We start from the raw sequence: 26,991 nt of genomic DNA, 5'->3' as shown, positions 1-26,991 counted from the left end.
ATTAAGCATGCCCCTACAGTACTTATTGCTTTACAGAAAAGAATATGACTGGGGAAGCTATGATAAGAAATTCATAAAAAGAGGAAAATGAATCCTAAGAAATTAGACAAGGAACAGGCAAAAGAGGGCTGAACCAATTAAATTGGAAGGAACTTATTAAACTGGAAAGAACAAAAAAAAAATGCATAAATCTTCTAAGGCTTCCTTAGAAGACTACAGACACAAAGGAAGATATTTCCACTGTTATGATAATAATAGTCTCTTTCCTTTTTTCCCCCTCCCGTGCTATCTCTCCCTCTCTCCCTCCCTCTCCCTCCCTCCCTCCCTCCCCATCTTAATCCTGTCAAATGCCTTTCTGCATAGATAGAGTCAATACACTCTTTTATCTTGAGCTTTGCAAAGAAAGTGAGAGACTGAAAATACCTTGTTTGGAATTTTTTCTTATTTTTAAGAAAAGATTTCTTTAAATGTGTTTCAAAAAGGATTTTTCCATATGGATTGTAGAACTTGAAAATACATAATAGACGGGTTTAAAAGGCAAATTAAAAAAGAATACAAGTGGGTAATTGTGCCTTTGGAATATGGCAAACACAAAGTTCCTTCATTACCAATTTTTGTTGTTTTGCATTTCCTGTTATAATCTTATTCAGGGAGAAAATCCCTACCAAAGTTGTAGATAGATACCTCATTTAAATTATTATTAATAAGCACATTTATATAGTTGCTGAATTCACATATAAGTGACTGAAGATGGCTTACAACATTTAAAAATCCACTGTATAATATAAATCCTTTAATAACTTCACCGCTCCTCCTATGGCAGCAATAACACAATCAAATCAGTCACTTGATCAGCTCCATGTCCATTTGTGGTTTCCAGAAGTGGTGAAATTCAAAAAAATTTACTACCAGTTCTGTGGGCGTGGTGCGGTGGGCGTGGTGCGGTGTGGTGTGGCTTGGTGGGCATGGCTTGGTGGCTGTGGCTGAGGAAGGATACTGCAAAATCCCCATTCCCTCCCCACTCCTGAGGGAAGGATATTGCAAAATCTCCATTCCCACCCCACTCTGGGGCCAGCCAGAGGTGGCATTTGCTGGTTCTCTGAACTACTCAAAATTTCTGCTACTGGTTCTCTAGAACCTGTCAGAACCTGCTGGATTTCACCCCTGGTTTCCAGGCTTTTTAGCACCTGATATATCTTTAACAGTATGATATTTAACATTTAGAATAACAGTATAACAGAATTGGAAGGGACTTGGAGGTCTTCTAGTCCAACTAATTCTAATTTACTTAACAACTGTGCTACTAAACAGGGGGGGAGGGGGAGGAGGAAGAGGAAGAGGAAAAGGAAGAAAATGTAATGGCTATAGATATTTTCAATCAGAATAGAGCTGGAAGAGACCTTGGAGATCTTCTATTCCAACCCTCTGCTCAAGCAGGAGACCCTATACCATTTCAGACAGGTGGCTGTCCAGTTTTTTCTTAAAAACCTCCAGTGATGACGCATCTACAATTTCTGAAGGCCAGCTGTTCCACTGGTTAATTGTTCTCACTGTTAGGAAGCTTCTCCTTAATTCCAGGTTGCTTCTCTCCTTGATTATTTCCATCCATTGTTTCTTGTCTTGCCTCATGATGCTTTGGAAAATAAGTTTAGCCCCTCTTCTTTGTGGCAGCCCTTCAAATATTGGAATACCACTATCATGTCATTCCTAGACCTTGTTTTATCTAGACTAGCCATACCCAATTCCTGCAACCTTTCTTCATGGGTTTTTGTCTCCATGCTTTTAATCATTTTATTTGGTTTTCTTTGCACTTTTTCCAAAGTCTCAACATCTTTTTGTAATGTGATGACCAAAACTTGATGCAGTATTCTAGGTGTGGTTTTACTAAGGATTTATAAAGTGGTACTAATATTTCACATGATTTTAATTCTATGCCTCTGTTAATGCAACCAAAGATTGTATTTAGCAGTTTAACAATATCAATGATATAGCTTTAATAATCTATCTGTCAGCTTCCTCTGGAACCGCCTGTGCTTCGCCGGCACCACCTTTGAATATTAAGGGGTGTGCTTTAGCCAGGGATATTCCAAAATCAAAGCTTTGCTTTCTCCAAAATGGCAGCTCACAAGAATACTGGCTTCATGGAGAGAAACCCCAATATAAAATGAGAAGTTACTGAGTGATGGGTACAAATTATATTTCAGGCAGGTGGATGACACCCTTGAGCTTCCTCATTACTTTATTTAGATATGAAAGAGTGGATTGCTTGTCCCAACCTCCCTGTGCATTTTTTTAAAGCAAAAACTGCTGAACATGAAGTGTTAATAAGAATAGAATAGAACAGAACAGAACAGAACAGAATAGAATTCTTTATTGGCCAAGTGTGATTGGACACACAAGGAATTTGTCTTTGGTGCATATGCTCTCAGTGTACATAAAAAGACAAGATACATTCGTCAAGAATCATAAGGTACAACACTTAATGATAGTCATAGGATACAAATAAGCAATCAAATCATACTAGGAAACAATATCAATATAAATCGTAAGGATACAAGCAACAAAGTTACAGTTGTGCAGTCATAAGTGGGAGGAGATGGGTGGTGGGAATGATGAGAAGACTAATAGTAATAATAATGCAGTGATGGTGTTCGGGGGAAAAATGTTCTTGTGTCTAGTTGTTGGAAAAGAGAACACTTTAATGCATTCTATGATTAGAGAGTTGAATCTAATGCAAATGGCATAAGAGATTGACCTAGAAACCTGGAACTGAGAAGCAGATCTTGGTCTGCTGTCTTGTATGCTTCCCCTTTGAACATTTCTTTCTGCAGAAAAGTCTGCAGTCATGGCAGACAATGTTTTGATTGATCCTTCCATAAAGCTTGGCAGAAACATCCAAATTGAAAAGCCCATTTGCTTTTGTTTATCTCCCTTTAGACCATGGGATGTAATATTGCTGTTCCAAAAGGGCTTGATGTGGTTAATCCTGTTTGCTTCAGGAGGATTGTTTTGTACAGATCTAGCCATTTCTAAAGTAAAACATCTTCAGCCACTACAAGTGGCTGATTTTGTTTGGCACACGCTTGCTGCTTTTGCTCTTCAATTTGGGATTTTTAAAAAGGCACAGGGAATTTCCAGGGTAATAAACACTTAGTAGTTCTTTGTCTGAGCAAATAGAAATCTGACATTATTGCAGACAGCAAGCCAATGACTCGTTAAACAGTTTCAGCTGGCTTGTGCAACAATAAATTGCAGCCATAACAATCTAAAGGTGAAAAGCTGAATTACAGAGCCAGCATTACTTAGGAGTGGAAAAACATACAAAAAGAAGCATTACAGGAATTCAGAAAGGAAGGAAGGAAGGAAGGTAATGAATTCCAATTCTTCTTCATACCAGTTCCAAATAAGGCTAAGTTATGAGTAAATGTTATAAGGACCATTTAGTTGCTTCGATTCTCTGTCCAATCTTTATAGGATGCATTTGGAAGAGTTGAAATTGGAAGTCTATGTGATATTGCACTTGAAAAACAGTCAAGCTGCCTACACTAACTGTCGGTACCACCAATTGTAGGTATTAACCTTGTAAAGTCGATCAATGCAGCAAATACAACAGATCAGATTCCCTGCCATGTGTTAATCTGAGTTGTTAATTTGATGTGTTCTGAATTCCTTTTAAGTTTTTTTTATGTGTTCCTTATTTAGTTGGTGCATACACAATTTAAAAAAACAATAATTACACTTAAAAAAATAGCAACATTAGAGAAGAGAGAGGCCCAAACAAATTAAAAATGCAAACTATGGGAGGAAAAAGGAAAGAAGGGAAACAATTCTACCTTATATTTTGCATGTATCAATAGTCATTAGATTACTAATGAATACTGTATATGAGTATGATCATTCACCCTTTTTTGTCCTTTTTTCATTTTGTCAAGTTCCATGTATAGTTGTTGATCTTTGCACTGTTCATTTCATTACAGGCTATATATCCACATCAATATATCATTATCTACATCAGGGTGTCAAACTTGCATCATCATCGCGGTGTCATGTGATGAATCATAACTTTTTTCCCCTTTGCTAAACGGGGCGTGGGTGTGACCAGTGTGTGACATATCCATCCCGTGGGCCATGAGTTTGACAGCCCTGATCTACGTGAACAGCTTGGATATGCTAATTCTGTTTCTCCTACCTGATAAAATAAATTAATAATAATAATGAAGTGCTCTGGAATGTTAGAATTCAAACAGACAATTATCTGCCATATAACATTGTAGAATTAATTATTGATAAGAAAGACAAAAAACTCTGGATAGTAGATGTGGCAGCACCTGGAAACATCAGAACAGAAGAAAAAGAACTCGAGAAAATAACAAAATATAAAGACCTACAAATAAAGTTACTGTGGCAAAAGAAAGCAAAGACAATAGCAGTAGTAAAAGGCACTTTCCTTGGGTACAATCCCAAAACATCTGGAGCACCACATGAACAATATCAGCATTGGCAAAATCACCCTCAGTCATTTGCAAAAGGCAACTTTACTTAGAATAGTTTGCATTCTGCAACAATATTTTAATATTATTAACAACATCTCCCTATTCCAGATACCTGGGAAGGAATTGATAGGTGGACAGTCTAAACATCTGGCTGGCTGTGCAATGAACCATAATGAAATGCAGATTCTCACAAAAATGATCTGTAGGATTCAAAACTGTGCTTCAATATGATAATGAATTTAATCAATCAATTTATCTAAGTTACAGATTAATCAAAGCTGACACTTGTTTCAGAGCAGTATATCAAATCAGAGGACTTCAAACACTTCATAGTCTTTTAAGGCACTTTGCAGACTTGATGACTTCTGACAACATATAACTATTGCAGCTTCATTTTCAAATATCAAGAATGCTGAAAAGGAAACCTGAATGATGTAATTGTCTGTCTAACATGCTCATTGGGAAGCTACCAGTAGCGCTGTTTTTGGCCTTAGCTCAGCATCTTTGTTTTGAATAATAAAGCCATAAACATTATTTTATGATCTGTCTGCCTCATATGAAGTCTCCCACATTTGAAGGCTAGCCTCAGAGTCCCCTGGCCCCAGTCTAAAAACATCTAGCATTAGAAAGAAAGTATTTCTAATGATCACTTCTTCATGAATGAAGAGGGAACTGTTTCAAAGCACTAAACCCAATCAACAGGTTGCAAAACACTTCATCCCCTTGCAACGTGCTTTGCAGATGCCATAGTTTTTGGCTGCTTGTTTCCCAGTGTTGCAATCTCACTTTCATTTATGGAGGAAGCTCAAAGGGGAAGTTTGAGTGATTTGAGAACTTTCTTAAGATTGTCTATGGAGATTCTCAGTTATCCAGGTCATGGTTGTCCCAAATGTGATTTTTTTTCAAGAGGCAACTGGATTTCCTGGGTTTATTTATTTATTTATTTATTGGTTCGATTTATATGCCACCCTTCTCCGGAGACTCAGGGCGGCTTACAATGCATTAAGCAATAGCCTTCATACTTTTTGTATATACCTGCTTAGAAGGGCTTTCAGCCCCCCCCCCAAAAGCGGTGTTCTTTTTTATACAAAGTCAGCTTATTGCCCCCACAATCCGGATCCTCATTTTACCTACCTCGAAAGGATGGAAGGCTGAGTCAACCTTGAGCCTGGTGAGATTTGAACTTGCAGTAATTGCAGGCAGCTGGTGTTACTTAACAGCACTTTAATCTGCTGCGCCACCAAGGCTCTTCTTTGAAGATGTTTCACTTCTTATCCAAGAAGTTTCTTCAGCTTTCTTAAGATTGGTATTTATAGCTAACAAATGAGTTTCATCACATCATTAAACTCAATGCCTACCAGATTTATTTTGGCATGCCAAATCTAACATGGCTCTCTTTCTCAGCTCTTTGCTTCTTAAACAAGGTTAGCCACAACCGTAAACTCGGCTGTCTCTTGAGATAATGGAATTTGGTTTTATACTTCTCTGCAGGTCCTCTCAGCACCTTGAATAAGAGCTCAGGATTGATCAGTCCACTATATAGGGACTGGAATGAAATCTTACTTCTAATTCTGGGTGAAAATTTATTTTTAATTCTGCAGGAGTGAGACAGATGTAAGTGACTTTCTTGGTAAGGAGTGGAAGGTTAATTTGTCAACATGCACTGCCTAGCTTGGCAGCCCATGAAAACCAGTATGGGGATCTTTCTCAAAACAGGCCAAGCATACTAACCAAATGTTAATTTAAAAAAAAAAAAAACTAGTTATGGCAATAAAGCATGCTACCCCACAATCACAATACCTGGCATCCCAGGATAACAAAAGAAATAGTAAAAATGTTGGTGGGGCTGTTTTTGTTTTCATTCTGAATACGATAAACCCAAAAGTTATCTAGCAGAAATTTGGCTAGGTTAATTTTTCTAAAAAATCAGTCATCCCTGCTCTTTGCATGTTATCCTCACTCTACCCTGTTCTCAGATGTAGATTCTTCATTGTTTCTTTATTAAAATCAGATTAAAAAAGATAAACCTCAGAATCTCAACTACAGCAGTGGCTTATATCAGTTTGCCCTTGAAACTCAAATCATTGTCTCAAATGCAATTATATTGTCTTTGAATCTGGAAGTTCAAACAGAATCAGGTTTGATCTGCATTGATTTAGTGTCCATGCTGATATTAGCTAGCGGTTAGGAATAATAAAGGACAAAATTTAATTCCAATATCAGTGAGATTGGGAGAAAAAGATGGAAGTGGTTTTCTTCTGAACTAAATTAACTAATAAGAGAATATCTGTGGCTCAGGTTGAACTGTGGAGTCCTCAGTGTCCTCTGTGCTTGATTGTTTGCTTGCAGATGTTTCATTACCCAACGAGGTAACATCATCAGTGCATTGATGATCATTGATGATGCTTCCTAGTCAGCTAATGGGATGTCTTCAAACAAGCAATCAAGCTCAGAGAGCACCAAGCGCTACACAGAAACTAAATTAAGCTCAACATCTGAGTAGCAAAAAAGTGCAAATCCTAATTGTTATAGTTCAAATTTAAGGAACCAACATTTAAAAGAATCATATAACACCATGTGATTTCATTAGAAAAGAAATTCATCTATTTTCCAGTATTTTATTCTGCACCTTTTCTCTTCTTTCTAATGAAAGAAGACTTCTTCTTTCTGAAACAGAACACAGAAAACTTTGAGGGGGATTTATTTTCTTTTCTAAGATTTGGGAGTGCTAAAACATGCCCTATATCAGCCTTGGAAGCCATATTAGGCCAGAAGCTTCAGTGCTGCCACCTTCCCGTGTGTGGGAACCTAGGAGGGGGGATTAAGGAGAGGGGTTGTTAGTAGCATAATAGCATTCTTCCTGTCGGTCAAGGTCAGGGTGATCCAGCATCTGGAGAAGGAGTGGTCAGGGGGCTGGATCGAGATGGAGCGGACGTTGATTGGAGCATGTGACCAACTGGGGGGAAAAGGGGGTGGTTTTGGGAGCTTTGACTTACTGAAGGAAAACCTGGACTTTTCAGATTCGGGTTTTCCCAGATGTGCCACTTTGCTTATTCTAGGAAAGAGAACTTTGGAAAATGTTTGCTTCCACGTCTTTACTTGGAGTTGGGGTTTTCCTGGAACACTGACACCCTAGTCTTTAGGTTCACTTTTCTCTCCCGTTTTTGCATTTGGAAGAGTTACAGGTTTCTAATTATATGTCAGAAGGAGGAAGAGTTGATTTGTTAAGTTTTTATTCAAAATAAGTTGGAAATGTCAATTGATATGGTGCCTTTTTCCAATGTATCATGGCTGTCAGAGGAACACTGTGAGACCAAAATAATAAAGGTTATCAGTGCACTGCATATTTGTGTCACATCATTAAAACTGGCCAAGCAATTTTAACCACATTTCCTTTTACAGACATTTTTACAGAAATGAATCTTAGCTATGTTCCACCATCCCGGATATACCAAGGAATATGTGCATAGGTTTATGGGAAAAGATGGTTGGGAATCAAAGGTTGGAAGCCATTTTCAGAACGTTCCATTTAAAGATTAACAGTCCATGGACGACTCATTCTTGCAAAGAACTTAATTATAATTTAGAGGCTTTGTTCCATGTATAAATCCTACTCAGGTACAATTTGCCTTTGGAATAGACTTTGAAGTTCTGACCCAGAATCTAACAGCTAAGATTTTTTTTTACAGTGACTTTAAGATTTTTAGTGGCTCCCATTTTGTTTCTAGAATCAGCTCAGAGTTCTGATCAAACTGTTAAAACCGTTCTCATTAGGGCAGACACGGGATTGCACTTTTCCTCATGTATCTGGCCATCAGTAATTAGTACAGTATTGCCGGTGGTGCGATTCAACCAGTGTAACAACCGGTTCGTTAAGCACATGCCAAACACGTGCTCTGTGCATGCACTAAATAAGCACTCCACGCGCGCACAGTGCATTTCAAACAAGCTCTACAACTCACCTTCTAGTGCCCCAGTAAAACAGCTGAGGTGCGGCAATCTGGTGCGGCTATCTGCTCTGCCACGCCAATCTGCACTATAGGTCAGTATAGTGCAGGGGCAGACAGGTAGGCCCACCTGAACTTCGGAGCGAACCCGTTTGCTCTTAGCTGGACATCGGAGCTACCGGTATGCCCAAATTGGTCCGAACCATTAGAATCCCATCTCTGAGTATTGATGTTTTCAGTTACTGTTTGGAGACCAGTCATGGTATGTCACTTTGGTAAGGATCTTCCTTCATTTTTTGCATTCACATGACCTACCAGCATATTTCAACTCCCCTGTTAAGTATCTCTATTTACCCAAGTCTTTTACAGCAATGCATGTTAAAATCTATGGCATTGTTTAAGTCTGTATTTTTCAACCTTGGCAACTTTCAAATGTGAGGACTTATACTCCCAGAATTCCCCACCCAGCATGGATGGCTGGGGCATTCTTAGTTTTGAAGTGTTCACACATCTGAAAGTTGTCAAAGTTGAGTAACACTGGTCTACATATTTGTTCGTAGGCAATGTTATTCCATTTGTCAAGGTGCAGCTTCATCTTATTGTTGATTTTATCCTGTTTTAAATTGCATTTATAAGGCACTTTGAGTTCTGTAATTCAGAAGGAGAATCTGTACATAATTTAGTTGCATACTGTATGTAACATATTAGTATTCACAACATATAAAATTTGCAACCTTGATCACCAGTTAATGATGAATTTGATAAAACAATTTGGTGTGCTATTTTTCACTACACTGTTCTTGAATTTAAAAGCTCGTTCCACCATGCTTTTCTTTCTTAGGTGTAGATTCCTTTGTCCCATCCAACAGGATTTTATTTTTAGCTGTTGGTAGAAACTCTTTTAAGCAACTTAAAGTAAGTGCTCATAAAAACATAGTCAAAATAATGGAAATATCTAGGGAACCATTACCAATATGAGAGCTTTCACCTGGTTTCATTGTCTTCTGCTTTTTTTTTTTTTTCAGATGTGTATGCACAGCAGGCTGGACAGGACAACAGTGCAATGAAGATATAAATGAATGTGAATCTGCACCCTGCTTGAATGGAGCAACCTGCTATGAATCCATTGTCCCTGGTCAATTCTTCTGTGCTTGCCCTCCATTTTATATTGGAAAAAAATGCCAGTATCACCATAATCCATGTGATGCTCCCTACAATCCATGTAGAAACAATGCTACTTGTTTGGCCCAAGTTGATGGGAAGCCGTTATGCATCTGTCAAAAAGGTGACTTATGAAAATGCTGCATGCTTGGTACATTTTACAATAGTTCACAGCAGGGTGAACTACAGTGAAACATTAAGTGTAAAATTTAAACCTACAAACCTGTGGATGGTTAAAGAGGAACATCCATTGCAACAACTGAACAATATAGCTAAGCTATGACCTATATTAGGTCATAGTTTAGAACTGGAAAAGGGAATGATTGAAGATGAAAGGGGGAAGCTGCAGACAGTCTACCTAGATTTCTTTACAGGAACTGGGCAAATCATAGGCCAATCGAAAAGCTTTCCAACAATGTGAACAATTTGACAATGGAACCAGGGAGGTAATAGACTTCTGTTCATTGAAAAGGTTCAAACAGGGACCTAGCATCAATCTATGTGGTTATTTTAATTTGGATTCCTACTTTTAAGTGGCTTGGCTTGATAGTCTCAATGGTCCCTTCTAACACTACAAGGAAAACTTAACAGAACTATTTTATCATCAACAACTGATCTGAGTGTCTTGTAGCTTTAATTAATCAATTGTTCTTGATAAATAAAGCAATTATTGAAATAATTCTGCAAGGGTCCATTTTACATTGCCTTCAAAACCCTCAGGCATAAGATAATCAGCCAAAGCAACTATTCATTTTTCTAAAGATTACATTACATGAAGGCCATCAGCAGGTTCTCTTTCTTGCCTAACACTCGCAACTCTGGGGAAAAGACTTCTATTTTTCAAAAGAAAGGAGCAGAAAAACATTTGTAATGCTCAAACGGGAATGCTTCATTTCTTTATTTTACTACCATGAGTAAAGTTTTGGGGATTTAAGCAATGTAGGGAAAACATGCAGAACACAGTTTCTGGAATTATTTCCAATCCCTTCATGAAAGCTCTGTTCATAATCACATGACCAGGAGAATGAAGAATAAAGCAGCTGCAATATCCAAAATCTTTGCAAAACTGCCTTTCCCATAGGTGTGCATTGAGGAATTTTATTTTCTTCAACTGCATCTAGCCAGTGGTGGGATTCAAATAATTTAACAATCGGTTCACCCAGGATCAGGCTGGCTGTCATGGGAGGCATGGCCCATCCCCATCCTCCAGTTCTGCTGCACATGCGGGACGAGCCACCTGCGATAGCCAACCTGACTATGGGTGAACTGGTTGTTAAATTACACCCCCCTCCGCTATCAAAATGGATCCTGGGCAGGGGTGAAATGCTCCCGGTTCGGACCGGATCATCCGATCCGGTAGCGATGGCGGTGGGTGGGTGTGCCCCCCCATCATGCCCAGCTGAGCCACACGATCATCAGAGGCTTTTTTTTTTACTTTTAAAAGCATTTTTTCTACAACCTCTTCTGATGAAAAAATGCTTTTAAAAGTTAAAAAAAAAGCCTCTGATGATCACGCGGCTCAGCTGGGATCGTCAGAGGCTTTTCAAAGCAATTTTTTCTGCAACCTCTTGGCCGAAGAGGCGGTAAAAAAAATGCTTTGAAAAGTCTCTTACGATCCCAGCTGAGTTGCCTGATCACCAGAGAGGCATTTTTTAAAAAGCCCCCTCTGACGATCCCAGCTGAGTTGCCTGATCAGCAGAGGCTTTTCAAAGCATTAGAAAAAATGCTTTGAAAAGTTAAAAAAAAAAGTTGGCCACGCCCACCCAGCCACATTACCCCCCCACCAAGCCACACCCACACAATCAGTAGTAACAAATTTTACATTTTACCCCTGATCCTGGGCACTGTGCTGCACTGAAATGGAAAAATGGGCAACGGAGCGTCTGGCACAAGGGAAGGAGGAGGAGCAAGAAGAAGAAAGAGGGAAAGGGGCCCTCTCATTCCCTCGCACCAGCCGCTCTGTTGCTTGTTTCTCCATTGCAGTGCATCACCCAGGATCCACTTTGATAGCGGGGGTTGGTAATTTAATAACCAGTTCGCCTGAAGCAGTGCGAACCGGCTGAATCCCACCACTGGATCTAGCCTGTTTTCAAAGCCAATCTTTTACCAGATTCTCCTGTAATAACCAAATCTTGATACCATTTTGTTCTTATAACTTTATCCTGAAGATAGTGGTCCGAAGCTCCCTTACATAATTCCTTTCCAATATTCCATTGGATTGGAAAGACTAAAAAGGCCTTCAGCTGAGAAATCTGTTGGGATTTCTAAATCACGATCTGAACTGCATTTTAATTCATCACTCACTGCTGATTAAGTAAAGCCAAAAACTCATGCGGTTGGTGACTCTGCAGCTACAGGCAGTAGTACATGTTTATAATTAAAAGGCTGGACAGTCAGATAATTGAAAATGCAACCCAAATAAGAAATACCCCTAAGTAATAAGAAACTGAAATTTAGTTTCTTCTAAATGTTTTACTTGGAAAATATAGCATGTGAAAAAACCCGCTTTATTTTAAAAATTTAAAAAATAAAAATCTGTTCTCCAGGGCTGTATCAGATCATTTCCATGCACTGTTGATTTATAATTTGTATCTTCTGCTAGACTGATTTGCATGACCAGCAGCAGTTAGTAGTTGCATTTAAATGCACCTATTACTTTAGTAGACATGGTAGTAAATGTCATTACCATAACAATACATTAGCACTAAATGTATATTTTCAAATGCCTAATTAATAAACCAATTTACAAAACAGTTGGCTGAAAAATAAAAACATTGCTGTTTTATATATTAAATTAGTAAACTATATTCACAGCCTATGACATGAATTAGAATTTACATTATGAATGTTTTCTGAAGACTGTTCTGGGCAAATATTTTAGATGCTGCAAATTGATTGCGGTTGGTTATGTTAATTTGTCATCATGTTGCTAACTGTTAAAAATGTGTTGAACAACTTTAAGTTTCAGAAATTAAAGAAAAACAGTTCTCATTTCGTTGTGCTAGATCACATTAAATTGGCTGGAAATATGGACTTGGCAGTACTTTTAGTAATTTCCCAGACTGTCAAGGGTATTTCTTTATTAAAGACTCTAGTTCTGTTCTCAGGACAGAATAGATTATAATAATTATAATTCAAACAAAGTGTAATATATATCAATAAGATCATATGCCTAACACAACCATCATTCTAAATCAAACCAAGATAAAATGGTTATAAAATCAATAAATAAAAATAAACAACTCTAAAATTACAAGGGGAGGAGAAACAAAAACCCTTGAAGAGCTGTTGGGATATCAATAAAGAAATACTTTATTTTAATTTAACTTTAATTAAATTTAATTTCTTGTGTAAGGGATGTCCTTAGAACAGGTCCCCCTAGTTTACCAGCAGTCACCATCAAAAAGCTTTGTTATATACTAGTATCCCTATCTTTATATTGTAGAACAGAGGAATTCAGAACACACTAAAACAATAAGTAGTGTAAATCCAAGTTTAAAAAATTTGCATTAGACTTGGAAATTGGGTTAGAAACTACATCATTCTGTAGAGCTGACATCAGCATCAAATATTCATCCCATGAATATAAGGCATTGACATAACAAGTGTTTTTGTTTAAAGGGAAATGTAGAGGGATGAAAAATGAATAACATATAAACCTAACCTATTTTCTAAAAATGTGGAGAATGAAATCTATTCAACTATATACTGTATATATTGCTTTTCTCTCTCTCTGTCCGTCTCTCCTTTGTGTTTGTACCGAGATTGCACACTTTCATGATAAAAATGACATTACTTTTTTTTTCTTCCTGAAATAGATTTCACTCCTTTCATAACATTCACTTTAGATGAAAAAGACCTCAAGGAATGTCATTTCATGATGAAGTCCTAACTTAAGAGCGAAGATTATCTCCCTATGTTTGGTTCTCAGTAGCAATAAAACACACTACCATAAACTTTGAAGGCTCTTTTGTCAATATATTTTACAAATCATAATGGCTGCATTCAGAAACACACTAAACCAAAACAAAGTAAATCTTATCATGACTTAGCATGGTGTCCGAGTTCCAATTTTCTAGCAAATTAAATCTTAAATTCAATTTTCTCTGTCAAATTATGTAATCTTCTCCAAAACCAAAGCAGACTAAATACCTCCTATCATTACATAATTAATATAACAACAAATGAAATCATCAATATCAATCTCTCTTTCACAGTCTAATGACTAGAAATATTATATTGATGAATGATCTAGTTAAGTGATGGCACTCACTATAGTAAGCACTCTTGAAAAAAATTGTCAGATTTTACATTGCTTTCAACATTTGCAATGACATTCAATTTTGACTCTTTATTACAAGTAATCTATATCAGAGTTGCTCAGAAGCTGAAAACAGTACATTTGGGGTTTCTGTATTGGTGCATCATACATTGTTCCAATAATACCTGAGCACCATATACACCATATACAGTACACCATATACAGAAGAGTGTAGCTATTTGACCAGTGATTTAAAAAAAAATAGAAAAGAAAAAAGAAAAGCCCAGTTTTGCACTAGCCACCAACTGATAAAAAAAGTATTACCATCCTGATAAGCACATTTTCTTAGACTTTTTTTCCAATATACATTTTCTCCAAGATATTTTTTACATTGCTTTCACTAATGTAAAAAAATTCACTCTCCTTTGCCGACACAATTCATTTTTGTAGAAAGAATTGCAATGACAATTCTAAAAAGGGTGCATCTCTGAATTGGTTCAGCGAGAAGGAATAAAGTAAATAATGACTTAAATCTATACTAAATCAATTTTTCCCACTCCTAGTCTCATCAATATAAAAAACATAAATAAGGGAAGAAAAAAATCTCCTTTGCAAGTGACAATATTTTTTTTTTACTCTAAGATATCTAGAATGTATAAGAAGTACAATGGCTCAGTGGCTTAATGACACTGAAGATGGTTTCTGCTCTGGCAGTTTGAATCTAGCACTACGTGGCAGGGTGGGCTCCTGCCACTCAACTCAGCTTTTGTCCACCTAACAGTTTGAAAGCATGTTCTATGCAAGTAGATAGATGGTGGAAAAATGAGTTGGTGCTCTGTGCAGGGAGTCAGATTCATGCTGGCTCTAAACCTTCTCGGCTGCGATGCCCATTTGTGAGGCGGCTCTGGGAATGGAGGGAGCCTTGGGTGATGCTGCAGGAAGAGTGCTCTCATCTTTCTCTCTAGTGTGAAGTCAGCTTGTCCTTCTGTGGTGCACCTTGGGAAGCGTGCAAGCATGTCCTACAACAGGGCTGGTATCTTGCCAAGCCAAACTATTACTCTGCAGTTGCATTGTGGTCTCCTGGCTACTGCAACAATGCCATACACTAATAATAATAATAATCTAGAACATAGATAATAGATAATAATCTAGCTATGTTGGCTGGGGAATTCTGAGAGTTGAAGTCTGCACTTCTTCAAACTGCCCAGATTGATAAACACTGAGATGTATGATAGCTTAAGCTCCATGACAGGACAGATTTGCATAGTTTTTGAAGACAGCATACTACTATTTTAATATAACATTTCCAAGTTTTTCAAAAGAGTATCCTGGCCGATTTTGCTAGATGCTCATTTCCTGCATTCTTCTTTATTTTGTCCTTGCATTAAAATATTATTCGACATGTGATCATCTCTATGGAGAAGTATCGCTTGTTAGATTGAACAGGTGAAAATACTCCAAGTGTTTTAAAGTTCAATTTTGAAGGCATTCACCTGGGTCTTTGTTATTTCTGCTCCTGACATTCAAAACTAAGTCAAAAAGATCATAGATCCATTACTGCTTCATCTGTCTTTCAGGATTTGAAGGTACTTACTGTGAAATTGACAATAATGAATGCATCTCCAACCCATGTAAGAATCAAGGTCACTGTGTGGATGGGGTAAACAGTTATAGGTAAGGAAGAATCAGTGTCAGACTTGGCTTGGGGACTGTTTTAGAAGAAGATAATGTGGCACAGATTTAGATCATTTGTGGGAGAAGCCATTGCTTAAAATTTCTTCAGTTTCTGGGCTATAATTAAAATCTGTGCAATCAACTAATCAAATATTCTGCCAAAAAAAGTTGTTTAAATTGTCCAGAATGTTTGTTTTAAGTGATACAGTATACAGAAAATATGAACAAAATCTTGTGCATTTTCCTTTTTTTTTTTTTTTTTTGTTACTTCTTCTGCCAAAGATTCTTTGCAGTTTACTAAATGCCATCCTTCTATCCAGGTGCTTTTGCAGAGATGGCTTTTTTGGGATACTGTGTGAAGGGGAGATTAATGAGTGCCTATCAAGTCCCTGTGCAAACGGCGGAACATGCATAGATCTCACAAACAGGTTTGTGGCTGGAATTAAGTTTTGGCCTTTCACTTTGCTGATACAGCATGTCAAGTAATATTAGAGAAAGTAGGTAGCCTATACTTTGAACAGCATAGAGCAAGCAATTATGGCTCATTTCTTAGGGTTTGTAGTGAACTAATAACAGAATAGTCATTATACAGTTAGAGTCATGATGGCACGAGTGCCAGAGGTGACATGCAGAGCCCTCTCTGTGGGCACGTGTGCTGTCGCCAGCTGCTCGTCTGGTTTCTGGCATGTGCATGCATACACAGACCAGCTGTTTTTTGGGTTTCCCGCATTTCAGTGTGCATTCCGGTTTGGGCACTCGGTGCCGAAAAGGTTCGCCATCACTGAATTAGAGTAATATAATCATAGATTTATTATAGAATAATTTCATTAACATTCATAACCTATGAAAGTTAAAGTGGGCATTGTTCAGATGCAGTATAGCTGTGAGGCTAAAAACAGAGCAAAGTCATTGCTTTCATGATATCTTTTATGTACTGACCAGTGGGTTTCATCAGCTCATTAATATTTCTGCTTATCAGAACTATTTAATGTTGCAAAATGACTGCTTTGACTCTTATTCGCAATTCTTAATTTCTATCACATCACCAGCTGCAAGTTTTAACTAGTGACATGATATACTGTAGTTCCGTGCTGATCATCCAACAGAATTAGGAATTTGGATCGTTAATACAATATACACTGAATTCTCTCTTCTTTTTAATTCTGTATGATTGGGACTAGATGAAGTCACTTAAAAATGAGTGGATGGGGGCCAAACCAAGACTTATAGATATCAGAGGAAGGGAGAAGGAGGAATGTAGTGGTATGGCTGCTTCTAAGTTGTAGATTTGGAAGTTTCCAACTATCCTTTCCAGAAGACCTTGGGTGTACTCTATATATCTAAGCTCTGCCTCCTCCCTTGTAGTGGCTTCCCGGCACTATCTTTCTCCCTGGGAAGCGTCTTGTGGCATGTGAGACGTGTAGGGCATTCATCAAGTATATTGTTTTGCTGACAAATTAAGAAAAAGATGAACACAGTAAATGGACTAAAGTCTACTTATAGTACCCCTTCCTGGTGTTCAGGGGTATGATTTGGGCAGTCAGTTCCTTGTTGCTCTTCCTTTCGGGATTTCTTAGATTTCTTCCAACTTCTAGATTTTCCTTTTCTCAGAAGCTCAGAGGAGATAAGACAGAACAGAGTACATTTTTTGCCTGGCTGGGAAGTGAACTGGCTTTATGAATGTTGGATGGTATCACAACTGGCAGCAAAACTATAAATGCTACTTGTATTGGGCCATCTCTTGATTTGCCCTGCCTATCCCTGTGACATTTTTTAACACTGTGTCAGCCTAGTTCTGCTACCTCTAATTAACTAGCATAGATTACTGCCAAATCTGACATACCTGCATTCTATCAAGGTTGAGGTTGTCCTTTCTCAGGAAAGGCCAAGCTTGGTATAGAGTCATATGATCTCTCCTATCACCTCACAAAACCCAGTAATCAAAGGCAGAAAGCTCACCTATCCTCAAAGCCAATCAGCAGTCCAGTGGTGAAATTCAGCCAGATCTATCCGGATTGCATGATCCAGTAGCACTGGTGGCAGGAGACTCTGCCCACTCGCCCAGACGTCATCACATTCTGTTTTTTATCCTCTGCGCATGCACAGAAGACTCTGCATGGGTGGAGGAGGCACACACGAGTGTAGTGAGCCGGTAGGGAAAGGTAAGTGAATTTCACCCCTGCAGCAGTCATTCTTCCAAATCCTTCTCAGGAAAGGCCAAATCTACCAATGGGCCATTTCCTAGCCTGATATCCTACTTTCTGCATGGACTTAGCATAACTTTGGCGGTTTGCCAGACATTTGGCAGGCCTTTTCCTCAATTTGGCTATCTGTCCTTTCAAATAGATTGCAGGAAGAATATTTCAGTATTTTCCCCAAAGTATATATCAAACATTTAACTATACAGTATGTAGTATACTTTAACTTACCCAAAATAAGCCACCCTTGCTCATACAGATAGATATTGGAATACTTAATTGTGAAATAATTTCCAGAAGAGCAAAATCAAAATAGTATCATATTCTGAGCTGTGGGTCAGATCAATTTATCAGTCAGATAAATCATATCAGTTTGCTGAAATATCTAGGAATTCCTGAGAGAGCCACTGCATTCCTGCATCCGAAGTTGAACATATGGCAAATATTGTGAATTTGCTGATTTTGCCATCCTCTGAAATCTTCTTTTTCTCTAACATGACAGGTTCCTTTGCAACTGCCCTGTTGGCTTCTATGGGGCATTCTGTGAAGTGGATATAAATGAGTGTGAAACGGTTCCTTGTTTGCATGGAGGAAGTTGCTTCAACAAGCCTGGAGGCTACCAGTGTATTTGTGATTCTGGTTTCACAGGTTAGCACATTTCTAAAATGTACTTTGCGGACGTAAACCAAATCTCATTATAATAACACAAGTGTTTGATCATAAACAGTCATTGTTTCATCCTGGGTAAGCAAAAGAGGTCACTTACCTTCTGAAAGATAGATCAATAATTACCATGGTGATTCCTAAATCTGCATCTTTGTTAAGCACCTCTGGACCTTACAGTACTTACTGCATTTCTGATTTATTGGTTCTTTACCAATCCAGGTACTTAGTTGAATTATATTAAAAGAGAGGTTACGTAGACCAGAGCAAAAATCAATATTTTGTGAATTCAGCCAAGAAAAATAATTATTCGTGCAACTGTGATGTTTTGCAAAACCTACGTATCACAACCCCTTTTTCGGTTGTGCCATTTTATATCACAGTAGGAATGCTTAATGAATCAACATAAATCCTGACATATGTAAAAGAAAAAAACAAACAAATCAGACTTTGGCACAATAAAACTGATTTACATTCACATTTCCCATTATTGAACATTTGACTTTCCTAAAATGTAATGTTGAAAACTTTCCTCACGTAGGGATTTGTAAACTTATATATAGAAATATTTATGCATTATTTACTGAGAGAAGCTGTACTAAAATCTTGGAATCTTTTTACTACTACATAAATATTCATCATATGTTATTCATATATTATGGATTATGTGTATTCAAAAACTCTAGCACTGCATACAACAACAATGCAAGAAGCACACGGCAACTGGTCTCTCATTCTGGGGCAGCAAGGGGCAGTATGTCCAGTTGCAACTCTGCTCTATGAACTGCACTGGCTTCCGGTGTGCTCCTGGGTGCAATTCAAGATGCTTTTTGTCACTTGTGAAGGCTTCCATGGCATGGAATTGGGTTATAAGAGCCATGATGGTGCAATGGTTAGAATGCAGTACTGCAGGCTACTTCTGCTGACTGCCAGCTGCCTGCAATTTGGTAGTTCAAATCTCACCAGGCTCAAGGTTGACTCAGTCTTCCAAAATCAGTAAAATGAGGACCCAGATTGTTGGGGGCAATATGCTGACTCTGTAAACCGCTTAGAGAGGGCTGTAAAGCACTGTGAAGCAGTATATAAGTCCAAATGCTATTGCTATTGCTATTATTTGTGGAACTGCCTCTTCTCAATTGTTTCTACCTGTCCTGTTAAGTTTGACAGGAGAGGCCTGTTGCAATGTCCAAATGGTTAAAGAATGTTATCTTGTGGTAACCAGAATTTTTTGTTGCACTGCCTGTTTTGTGGAATTCCATTCTACTACCAGAATGGGAAAACTTGCCACAGCCAACTCACCACTGTCAACACACCGTGGCAAAACTCGCCACAGCGGACTTGCCGTGGGACAATTTAACAATTCAATTTAATTATTTAACTTTAAAAATATTTTAATTTTTTGTCATTTACATTTTCTTTTGGCCCTCCTTTTGCATCCTTTCTTTAATGATTCTATTCCATCATTTCTTTTATTTTAGTGTAGACAAGAATATGCATACATATCAGAGGTGGGTTTCAGCAGGTTCTGACCAGTTCTCGAGAACCGGTAGCGGAAATTTTGAGTAGTTTGGAGAACCGGTAGTAAAAATTCTGACTGTCCCCGCCCCCATCTATTCTCTGCTTCCGAAGCCCTAGCTAATCAGGAGGAAATGAGGATTTTGCAGTAATCTTCCCCTGGATTGGGGTGGGAATGGAGATTTTACAGTATCCTTCCTCTGCCACGCCCACCAAGCCACGCCCACCAAGCCATGCCATGCCCACCAAGCTACACCCACAGAACCGGTAGTAAAAATTTTTGAAACCCACCACTGATACATATACACACATGCATACATACATACGCTACACACATTCATATTTATGATTCAGCACTTTGCAATGCTTCCCTTCATTCATTTCCTCACCTTATCTAAGAAAAAAAAATGCTGGGCAAAGTTCTGCTTTATTTTGGCCTTCTTATAGATCTCATACAAAGTCAATATTTCCCTGTGTGTGCAACAACAACAACAAAAAATAGAAGAACCAGGCAGCCCTTTGGCAAGTGCAGCAAAAACAGCCAGGTAAGGTCAGATCTCACTAGATAAGGCAGCCCTGGAGCCCAGCTGGTTGACAATTATGAAGGCTTCCTCTCCATGGGGAAGGTCTAGAATGGAAGGTCTTCTGTTACAATACTATGGAATCACTGATAATGTTGATGAAATGGAGGCTCCATTCTGAGCAGCCATGGTTGGCAAATGGAAGTGTGGCATCCTTGCGGCACGTTGGCCGTTTTATCCACACTCCTCCCTTTGTCCTTATTCCTTTCTCATTTTTATTTTTTAATCTAATTCCATCTTAGATACAGAACAGGAGGGTGACAGATTGTTCCATGTTATACAACACTGATGACTAAAATGAACAGCTGATGTGACAGCTAGCAATCCTGATTTTGCCTCCTGAATGTAGCAGTTTATTTGACACAATTATTGGGCTGTTGAACACATCTGAGCAGCTGCATTTAGCTCATTGGGCCTATTTAGGCAAGTCTATTTGCATAAGTATTAAAAATTAATCTTAGGGTTGTAGCATCATTTTAGTGAGCTTGTATCGTATTCATGTTTTGGTCTGTTAACCACTCCTTTTTGATAAGATTCCTTGCTAAAAGCCATTGATGTTGTTATTGAATTTTAGTTTATACTGCTTGGGACAAATTATGATAAGCAAAATGTTCTTATTTGCCAATCCAGAGAGTGTGATGAAGGGAAGCTATTTCAAGGACCATATAAGCTACCAGACTGTGAACAAAGGGGGGGGGGAATCACGATTCCCATCAATTAATAAGTTGATGCTCAGTGTTGGATTCATTGACAGCTTGAAAATTTGAGAAGCATGTATTTTTTTAGAAGTGTACTGTGATGATGCATGACTACTTTCTATGTTGTATTGGTTTTATGTCACCTAATTCATAAGAAACGAAAACATATTGTTTGCAAGGGTGCCAACCTTCTCTGCTTAGGATAATGAAAAAGACAATTTAAAAAGTCAATATGTCAGCAGTTTAAAGGGGCTGGATTTATGAGGATATAACCAAGCAGTGTATTTAGCTGATTAAAAAGGAAATATATGCTCAGCTAGTTATTTCTTTCATATATACATGCATGTATACATCTATACATATTTTGCCTAAGGGGCCTTACCCAACGTAGACAAAAAAGGGTGCCTGAGGTTGGTCTTAAAATCCAAGTAATGTTGTGGCTCCGTTGCCTGAGCCTGGGCTATCGACAGATGCAGACTCTGAGAGTGAGGGAGAGGAGTCGGCAAGGCCTCCCTCTCCAGGACTGTCCTCTCTGGCAATGCCTCCGGAGGACACCGAAGGCCAAAAGATAGGCTCAGAGCCAAGCATGTCCCTGCAGCCACAGGTGGACAGCGACGAAGAAGATAAGTGCTGGCTGGACCCTCGGCAGAGGCGCAGGGAGAAGCGTGTGCAGCAGAGGGGAAGGCGTGCCAGAGATTAGCTGAGTCACTGGACCACACCCCACAGGGTTTAAATGTGGGTGTGGTGGCCAGTTCAGTTTGTGACGAGCAAAAACTGGAAATAATCCATGATCTCTGCGTTACTGGACTTTGCCTGCTTTATCGGACTGCATTTGGATTAATCCTTGTATTGTTGAAACTCTGCCTCTTTTATTGGAATGCTTGCAGTCTAATCTTTGTTTTGTGTGAGTAAAGTCTGAATTGGCAGCTAGCCACTGGGTTGCTGCCAGCTTTATCTTCAAAGAGTTTTATCGTGTGGCTTGTGGGGGTGCGTGTGTGGTACGGGGACAGAACAAGTAGAATCATTTGTACCAATAAAGGAGAATATTTGTAGTTCAGGGTTGAAATGAGGGATCCTTCTGAAATGAACTCAGAGAGCACCAAGGATCCCTCAGAATCATGTGTATGCAAACACTATTTTAAATCATCTACCACTTTCTATCATTCAGCTTTTAAAGGTTTTAAATATTAAAACCAGCTCTGCCAAGTACATAAATTCCTCTTTGTTGTCATTATTTTTTTTTCTTAGTTCCTTCAGTTCCATGAAAAATAAAGATAGAAATTATTTCAGAGGAAGTTTAGGGTTTTGCACCTTTGACCCTGTGCCAATTCTGTTGGTAATGGACACACCAACAGAAAGGCTTCTCCTTGAAGGCCTTAATAGCTAGAGAGGCTCAAAATGAGAAAAAGCTCTCCAATTGCTGTGCCTTTTGATATTTCTGGCTTTAAAACACTTTTTATGTTTGGTAAATTGGCAAGCAGTGTAAATGTGTCACGAGAGCAATAATTTGATCCTGGGACCTTGCACAGATGGCAACTTACCTGATGCATTTCTCACTTGCAGGTATTTTTAAGGGTAGCTTCATATAATGTCTATTCCACAGTAAAAAAAACTAGGTAACCATGACACAAATAGCAGAAGGAAGACAAATGCTCCATAAGCAGAACATAAGAATTACAGTGAGAAAATATATGTTCTTTCCAGATAGGGCTGCAGATAGGAGCTATTTGGGGTTGTTAAAAACTTATCCTGAACTCCCATGCCATGTGTACCTTCAAAGATAGTGCTAAATCCAAGAATAATGCTAACCAGCATATTTGGTGTTTTATAGAATTTATAACCTTATCTAAAACTAGTTCAAAATGTTCACGCATATAAACTTTCCCAATCTATAGTGCTTCTGATTTGTGAAGCTTCACTTTATTTGTCCTTATCTGGTCAAAAACTGCCTCCAAGAATTGTTTTGTCTCGTTGAAATGGGATGATGATAAAGAGAGATTGAATGGCATGCCATGTACTGTGTTGCCCTGAAAATACGACTTTCCAGGGAAAACAAGCCCTAGCCCTAATTTCATGCCTGTGCCTAATAAAAGTCCTACCCAAAAAATAAACCCTAGTTATGCCCCGCCCACCATCTGATTGTACGAGGTGGGGCAAGGTGCATGTGTAAAAATCAAGCTAGGGTGGGGGCAGAGGTGGAGCTGTCCCACATGTCCTGTACCTGCTTTCCTTAGGACTGCTGCAGTGGCCTCCCATGCCCTGACACCTGTCGTGCTGCTGTCTGACTTCTGTGGCCACTTGTGACCACTTGAAGCAGGACACCACATGGTGCATGGTGCCAGTGCTGCCGCTCGCAGCAGGATGCTGCTTGGATCATCATGCCATTGCTGCCGCCCACTCGTGCAATGGCACGGCATGCCATGCAGCCTCCTGCCACGAACAGCGGCAATGGCGTGACAAGCCATGCGACGTCTGGCCGCAAGCAGCCACAGAAGTCAGGCCGTGGTGCAACAGGTGTCAGGGTGTGGGAGGCCTGGCTGTGGTGATCCTAGGGGTAAGACATCCCCTGAAAATAAGACCTGGTGCTTATTTTGGGGCCCAAATAAAAATAAGACCGGGTCTTATTTTCAGGGAAACACAGTATATATTGATGACTCTTCAGTCCAGATTGTATCTCCCATTGGTTTCATATAGATATTAGAATGAATTCAAGGAAAGACAGTACCCTGAGAAAACACCATCAGTGTCTGAAGTTGGAGATGAGAAAGCTGGCTTCAGCTTTCCACAGTTTCCTAATACCAGCATATTGCAATAAAGGCAAGCTTTTCTGCATATCTTTTTACCATATTTACAGTATATAGTCCTTTCAATTAGTCCACAGAATGCATCACTGTTCTGGCCCAGCTATGGACCCCAAAGAACGCAGCACACACGAAGTCCGTTCAAACCTTAGTTTACTGAATAAACCAGTCTTTTACAACAATGGCTGTTAATCAATTGCATTAACAGCCGCCAAGAATTCAAAGAATAATAACTGAAAACTTACTATGGTTGGCAGAATGCCCAGAAGCAATTTGCAGAAAGCTGATAAGATAAGCAAGACAAGACACGAAGGTATGTCAACTAAGTTGTTCCCTGCAAATTGCTTCAGTCGGCGTTCCTCCTTAAATAGGCTAAGGGAGTGGCCAATTAGCCCCAAGCCTTACTCTCGAGGAGACCTCCTCCTGAGGAGCCACTCCTGCCTTTTGGCAGCTTTGCACACCCGTGCATCGAGAAGAGGCTCCTCCTCTTTTCTGAATTAAGGTACCTCAAATCCACTAATTTAAAGACTGCATAAAAAAAACTGACATCCATTTCAAGGGTCTTCAGACTGCTTTTGTTTACAAAGTTGTGGTAACTGCAGCAACTCCATGGTCATGTGATAATGATGTCTGACATTGCCTGCCAGCTTCCCATAAGGAAAGTCAATTGGGAAGCTGGTATGAAGTCAAAAGCTGCTCCCACTTCTATTGCTTTTTTGCCCACCTGTGATCATTCTGTTTATCTGTTTACTTATATAAATATTGACTTCTTATTGACAGTCTTTTGGCACTACACTTACTGTTCTGTTTATGATACTTACTCTTCTTAGACGATCATGACAGCATTGGGGTAAAACAATTGGTCAGCCTAAAATTTAATGTTAATTTTGGTCACATCAGATTGTACTATCTTCCTCTCAAAGAATGACCCAATGGGTCGCAGGTTGTCTAGTCTTTTACTAAAAGTTGACAGAGTTTGCAATGAACTGAAAAACAAAACAGCTTGCAAGTCTAAAGGGAAATAGGATCACTCCTTCGTTTTAGACTGTGCACAGAGTTTTCTTAACATTCCCTGTGTGTTAGTAGGCAGATAAATTGGAAGAAGAGAAATTCTCCCAACTATTTCTTTTTTTTTTACCATTGGCCATATCCCAACTTTTCCCATGAGTTCTTTTACTCTGAGTCCCTAAGTAATAGCAGCAGCAACAGTTATTGTGTTACTAATGCAGCAACCATTTTTCTAGGTCGGATCTATTGTTTGTGGCTGTTATTCAAAGAGGAGGGGGAAGCTAGCTATCCTCATTTGTTTTAAATTGTGAATCTTGAGAGAAAATCCTTTCTATCCTGGGGATATAGGATAGTGAGCAAAGGAGACATTTGTTTTTGTTTTTTTCCCAGCAAATTGTCCCAGCTCTAATTTCACTGAAATGTAGTTGTTTTTAAAAAGCCTTGAAAATTACATGTCTGTAAAGAATATAAATGAATCTGTCACTCGCTATCCATGCACATATCTGGGTTACATTGTGAAGTTTGTTAAGGCAACTGAGTTTTGGATACCTACCAAGCCTAATCAAAGAGACTAAAGAAAGTTTAGAGGATGTAATTAATCTTGCAGTGCATATAGTCACATGGAAAAGTATTTCATCTTATAAAGTTCCTTTCCCCCCACTCCATGCATGCAGGTACTGAAAGTATAAGCCTTATCTACATGTTTCCATATTTTTATTGCTCAAGAGGGTTACAGTGTCTTTAAGTGCACATTGCAGAGTTTATTTTTCATATCTATCTCATCATAATGATTTCACAGCAGTTATGTGCTAATACTGTTCTCCAGCTTATTGCCAAGCATTAGCCTGCAAGAAAGGAAGTAATTTGATGAAAGGAAAAAATGTCAACAAAATGGGAAGAAATTTCAGGCAAAGTTAGATTTAGAGTAGATAAAATATAGAGGAATATTCCATTTACACAAAATTATTTTCTTCCCCAGTGAATATCATTCTGGTGAGGCTGTTTCTTTAAATGACATTATCCAAGAAGTGTTAGAGTTTTTAAATATATGTTTCTTATAAATAATGGCAACAGTGTGTTCATAATGATTGAACAATACCTGGCTCAGCCTTTTTTCTTCCTTCCATTCAATACCTGAGTCTCAGTAATTGTCTGGATAAGTCCTTGCAGTTTTCTTGCATGGTTTTTCAGAAGTGGTTTACATTGCCTCCTTCAGTGGTAGGTTTCTACTGGTTCGGCTCGGTTCGGGCGAGCTGGTAGCGGCGATGGTGAGCTGAGAGCAAACCAGTTCTCTATGACAGTAAGCTTGGCCCTCCCGCCCATCCCTGCGTTATACATACCTTATATTTGGTCGTTTTTAGCCCAGCTGATACAGCGGATTGCCATGTCTCAGCTGTTCTGTAATACAATGTGCTTGCATGGAGCGCGCGCGAAGCACGTGCATGAAGCAAACCGGTGGTAACACTGGTTGAAAAACACCACTGGCCTCCTTCCTAAGGCTGAAAGAAAGTTACTAGCCCAAGTCCACCCATCTGGTTTTGTGCCTAAAGTGGAACTAGAACCCTGAAGCAGAGGTGTGAATAATCTAGTATCTTTTAAATGATCACTGGGAAGCCTTTAAGTAGAATATGAGAGTGATAACCCTCTGCCCTTTTTCTGTTTCTGCATATAACATTTAGAGATGAAATATAGGCAGAGATGGGCTGCTGCTGGTTCAGACCAGTTTGGAAAAACCAGTAGTTCTGACCGCCAGCTGTACCTGCCCATCCACCCCAACGATATCCCGTCCTATATATCTCACTCTCTGGCTCATTTGCCCAGCTCACGCAGCCCAGCTGATTGCCACAGCTGCCCAAGAAGACAGCTGTGGAAGCCACGCGTATTAAATCTCTGTGAGTTTGAAGCCACACGCAAGCTGCACGCTCACATTTTCGGTTCTGCACTAGGTGAACCAGTTGTTAAATTATGTGAAGCCCACCTCTGAATACCTC

The 26,991-nt window shown here is 39.0% G+C and overlaps 1 protein-coding gene and 1 long non-coding RNA gene across 2 annotated transcripts in view; one reads left to right on the top strand and one right to left on the bottom strand.

Moving 5' to 3' along the window:
- Positions 1 to 26,991, top strand: part of EYS (EGF-like photoreceptor maintenance factor) — a 765,120-nt gene that overhangs the window by 257,255 nt on the left and 480,874 nt on the right. Inside the window, exons 19-22 of the mRNA XM_087882471.1 lie at positions 9,466 to 9,725; positions 15,440 to 15,536; positions 15,857 to 15,964; positions 18,237 to 18,382. Coding sequence (XP_087738597.1) covers positions 9,466 to 9,725; positions 15,440 to 15,536; positions 15,857 to 15,964; positions 18,237 to 18,382 — 611 coding nt within the window. The remainder of the gene's footprint in view (positions 1 to 9,465; positions 9,726 to 15,439; positions 15,537 to 15,856; positions 15,965 to 18,236; positions 18,383 to 26,991) is intronic.
- LOC117676871 (uncharacterized) overlaps positions 1 to 26,991 on the bottom strand; it is a 192,384-nt gene that overhangs the window by 164,672 nt on the left and 721 nt on the right. The window lies entirely within an intron of this gene.

The sequence above is a fragment of the Pantherophis guttatus genome, chromosome 1 (genome assembly GCF_059756535.1).
Source record: "Pantherophis guttatus breed Tessera chromosome 1, ASM5975653v1, whole genome shotgun sequence".
Taxonomy (NCBI): domain Eukaryota; kingdom Metazoa; phylum Chordata; class Lepidosauria; order Squamata; family Colubridae; genus Pantherophis; species Pantherophis guttatus.
This window is presented reverse-complemented; position numbering and strand designations above follow the sequence as displayed.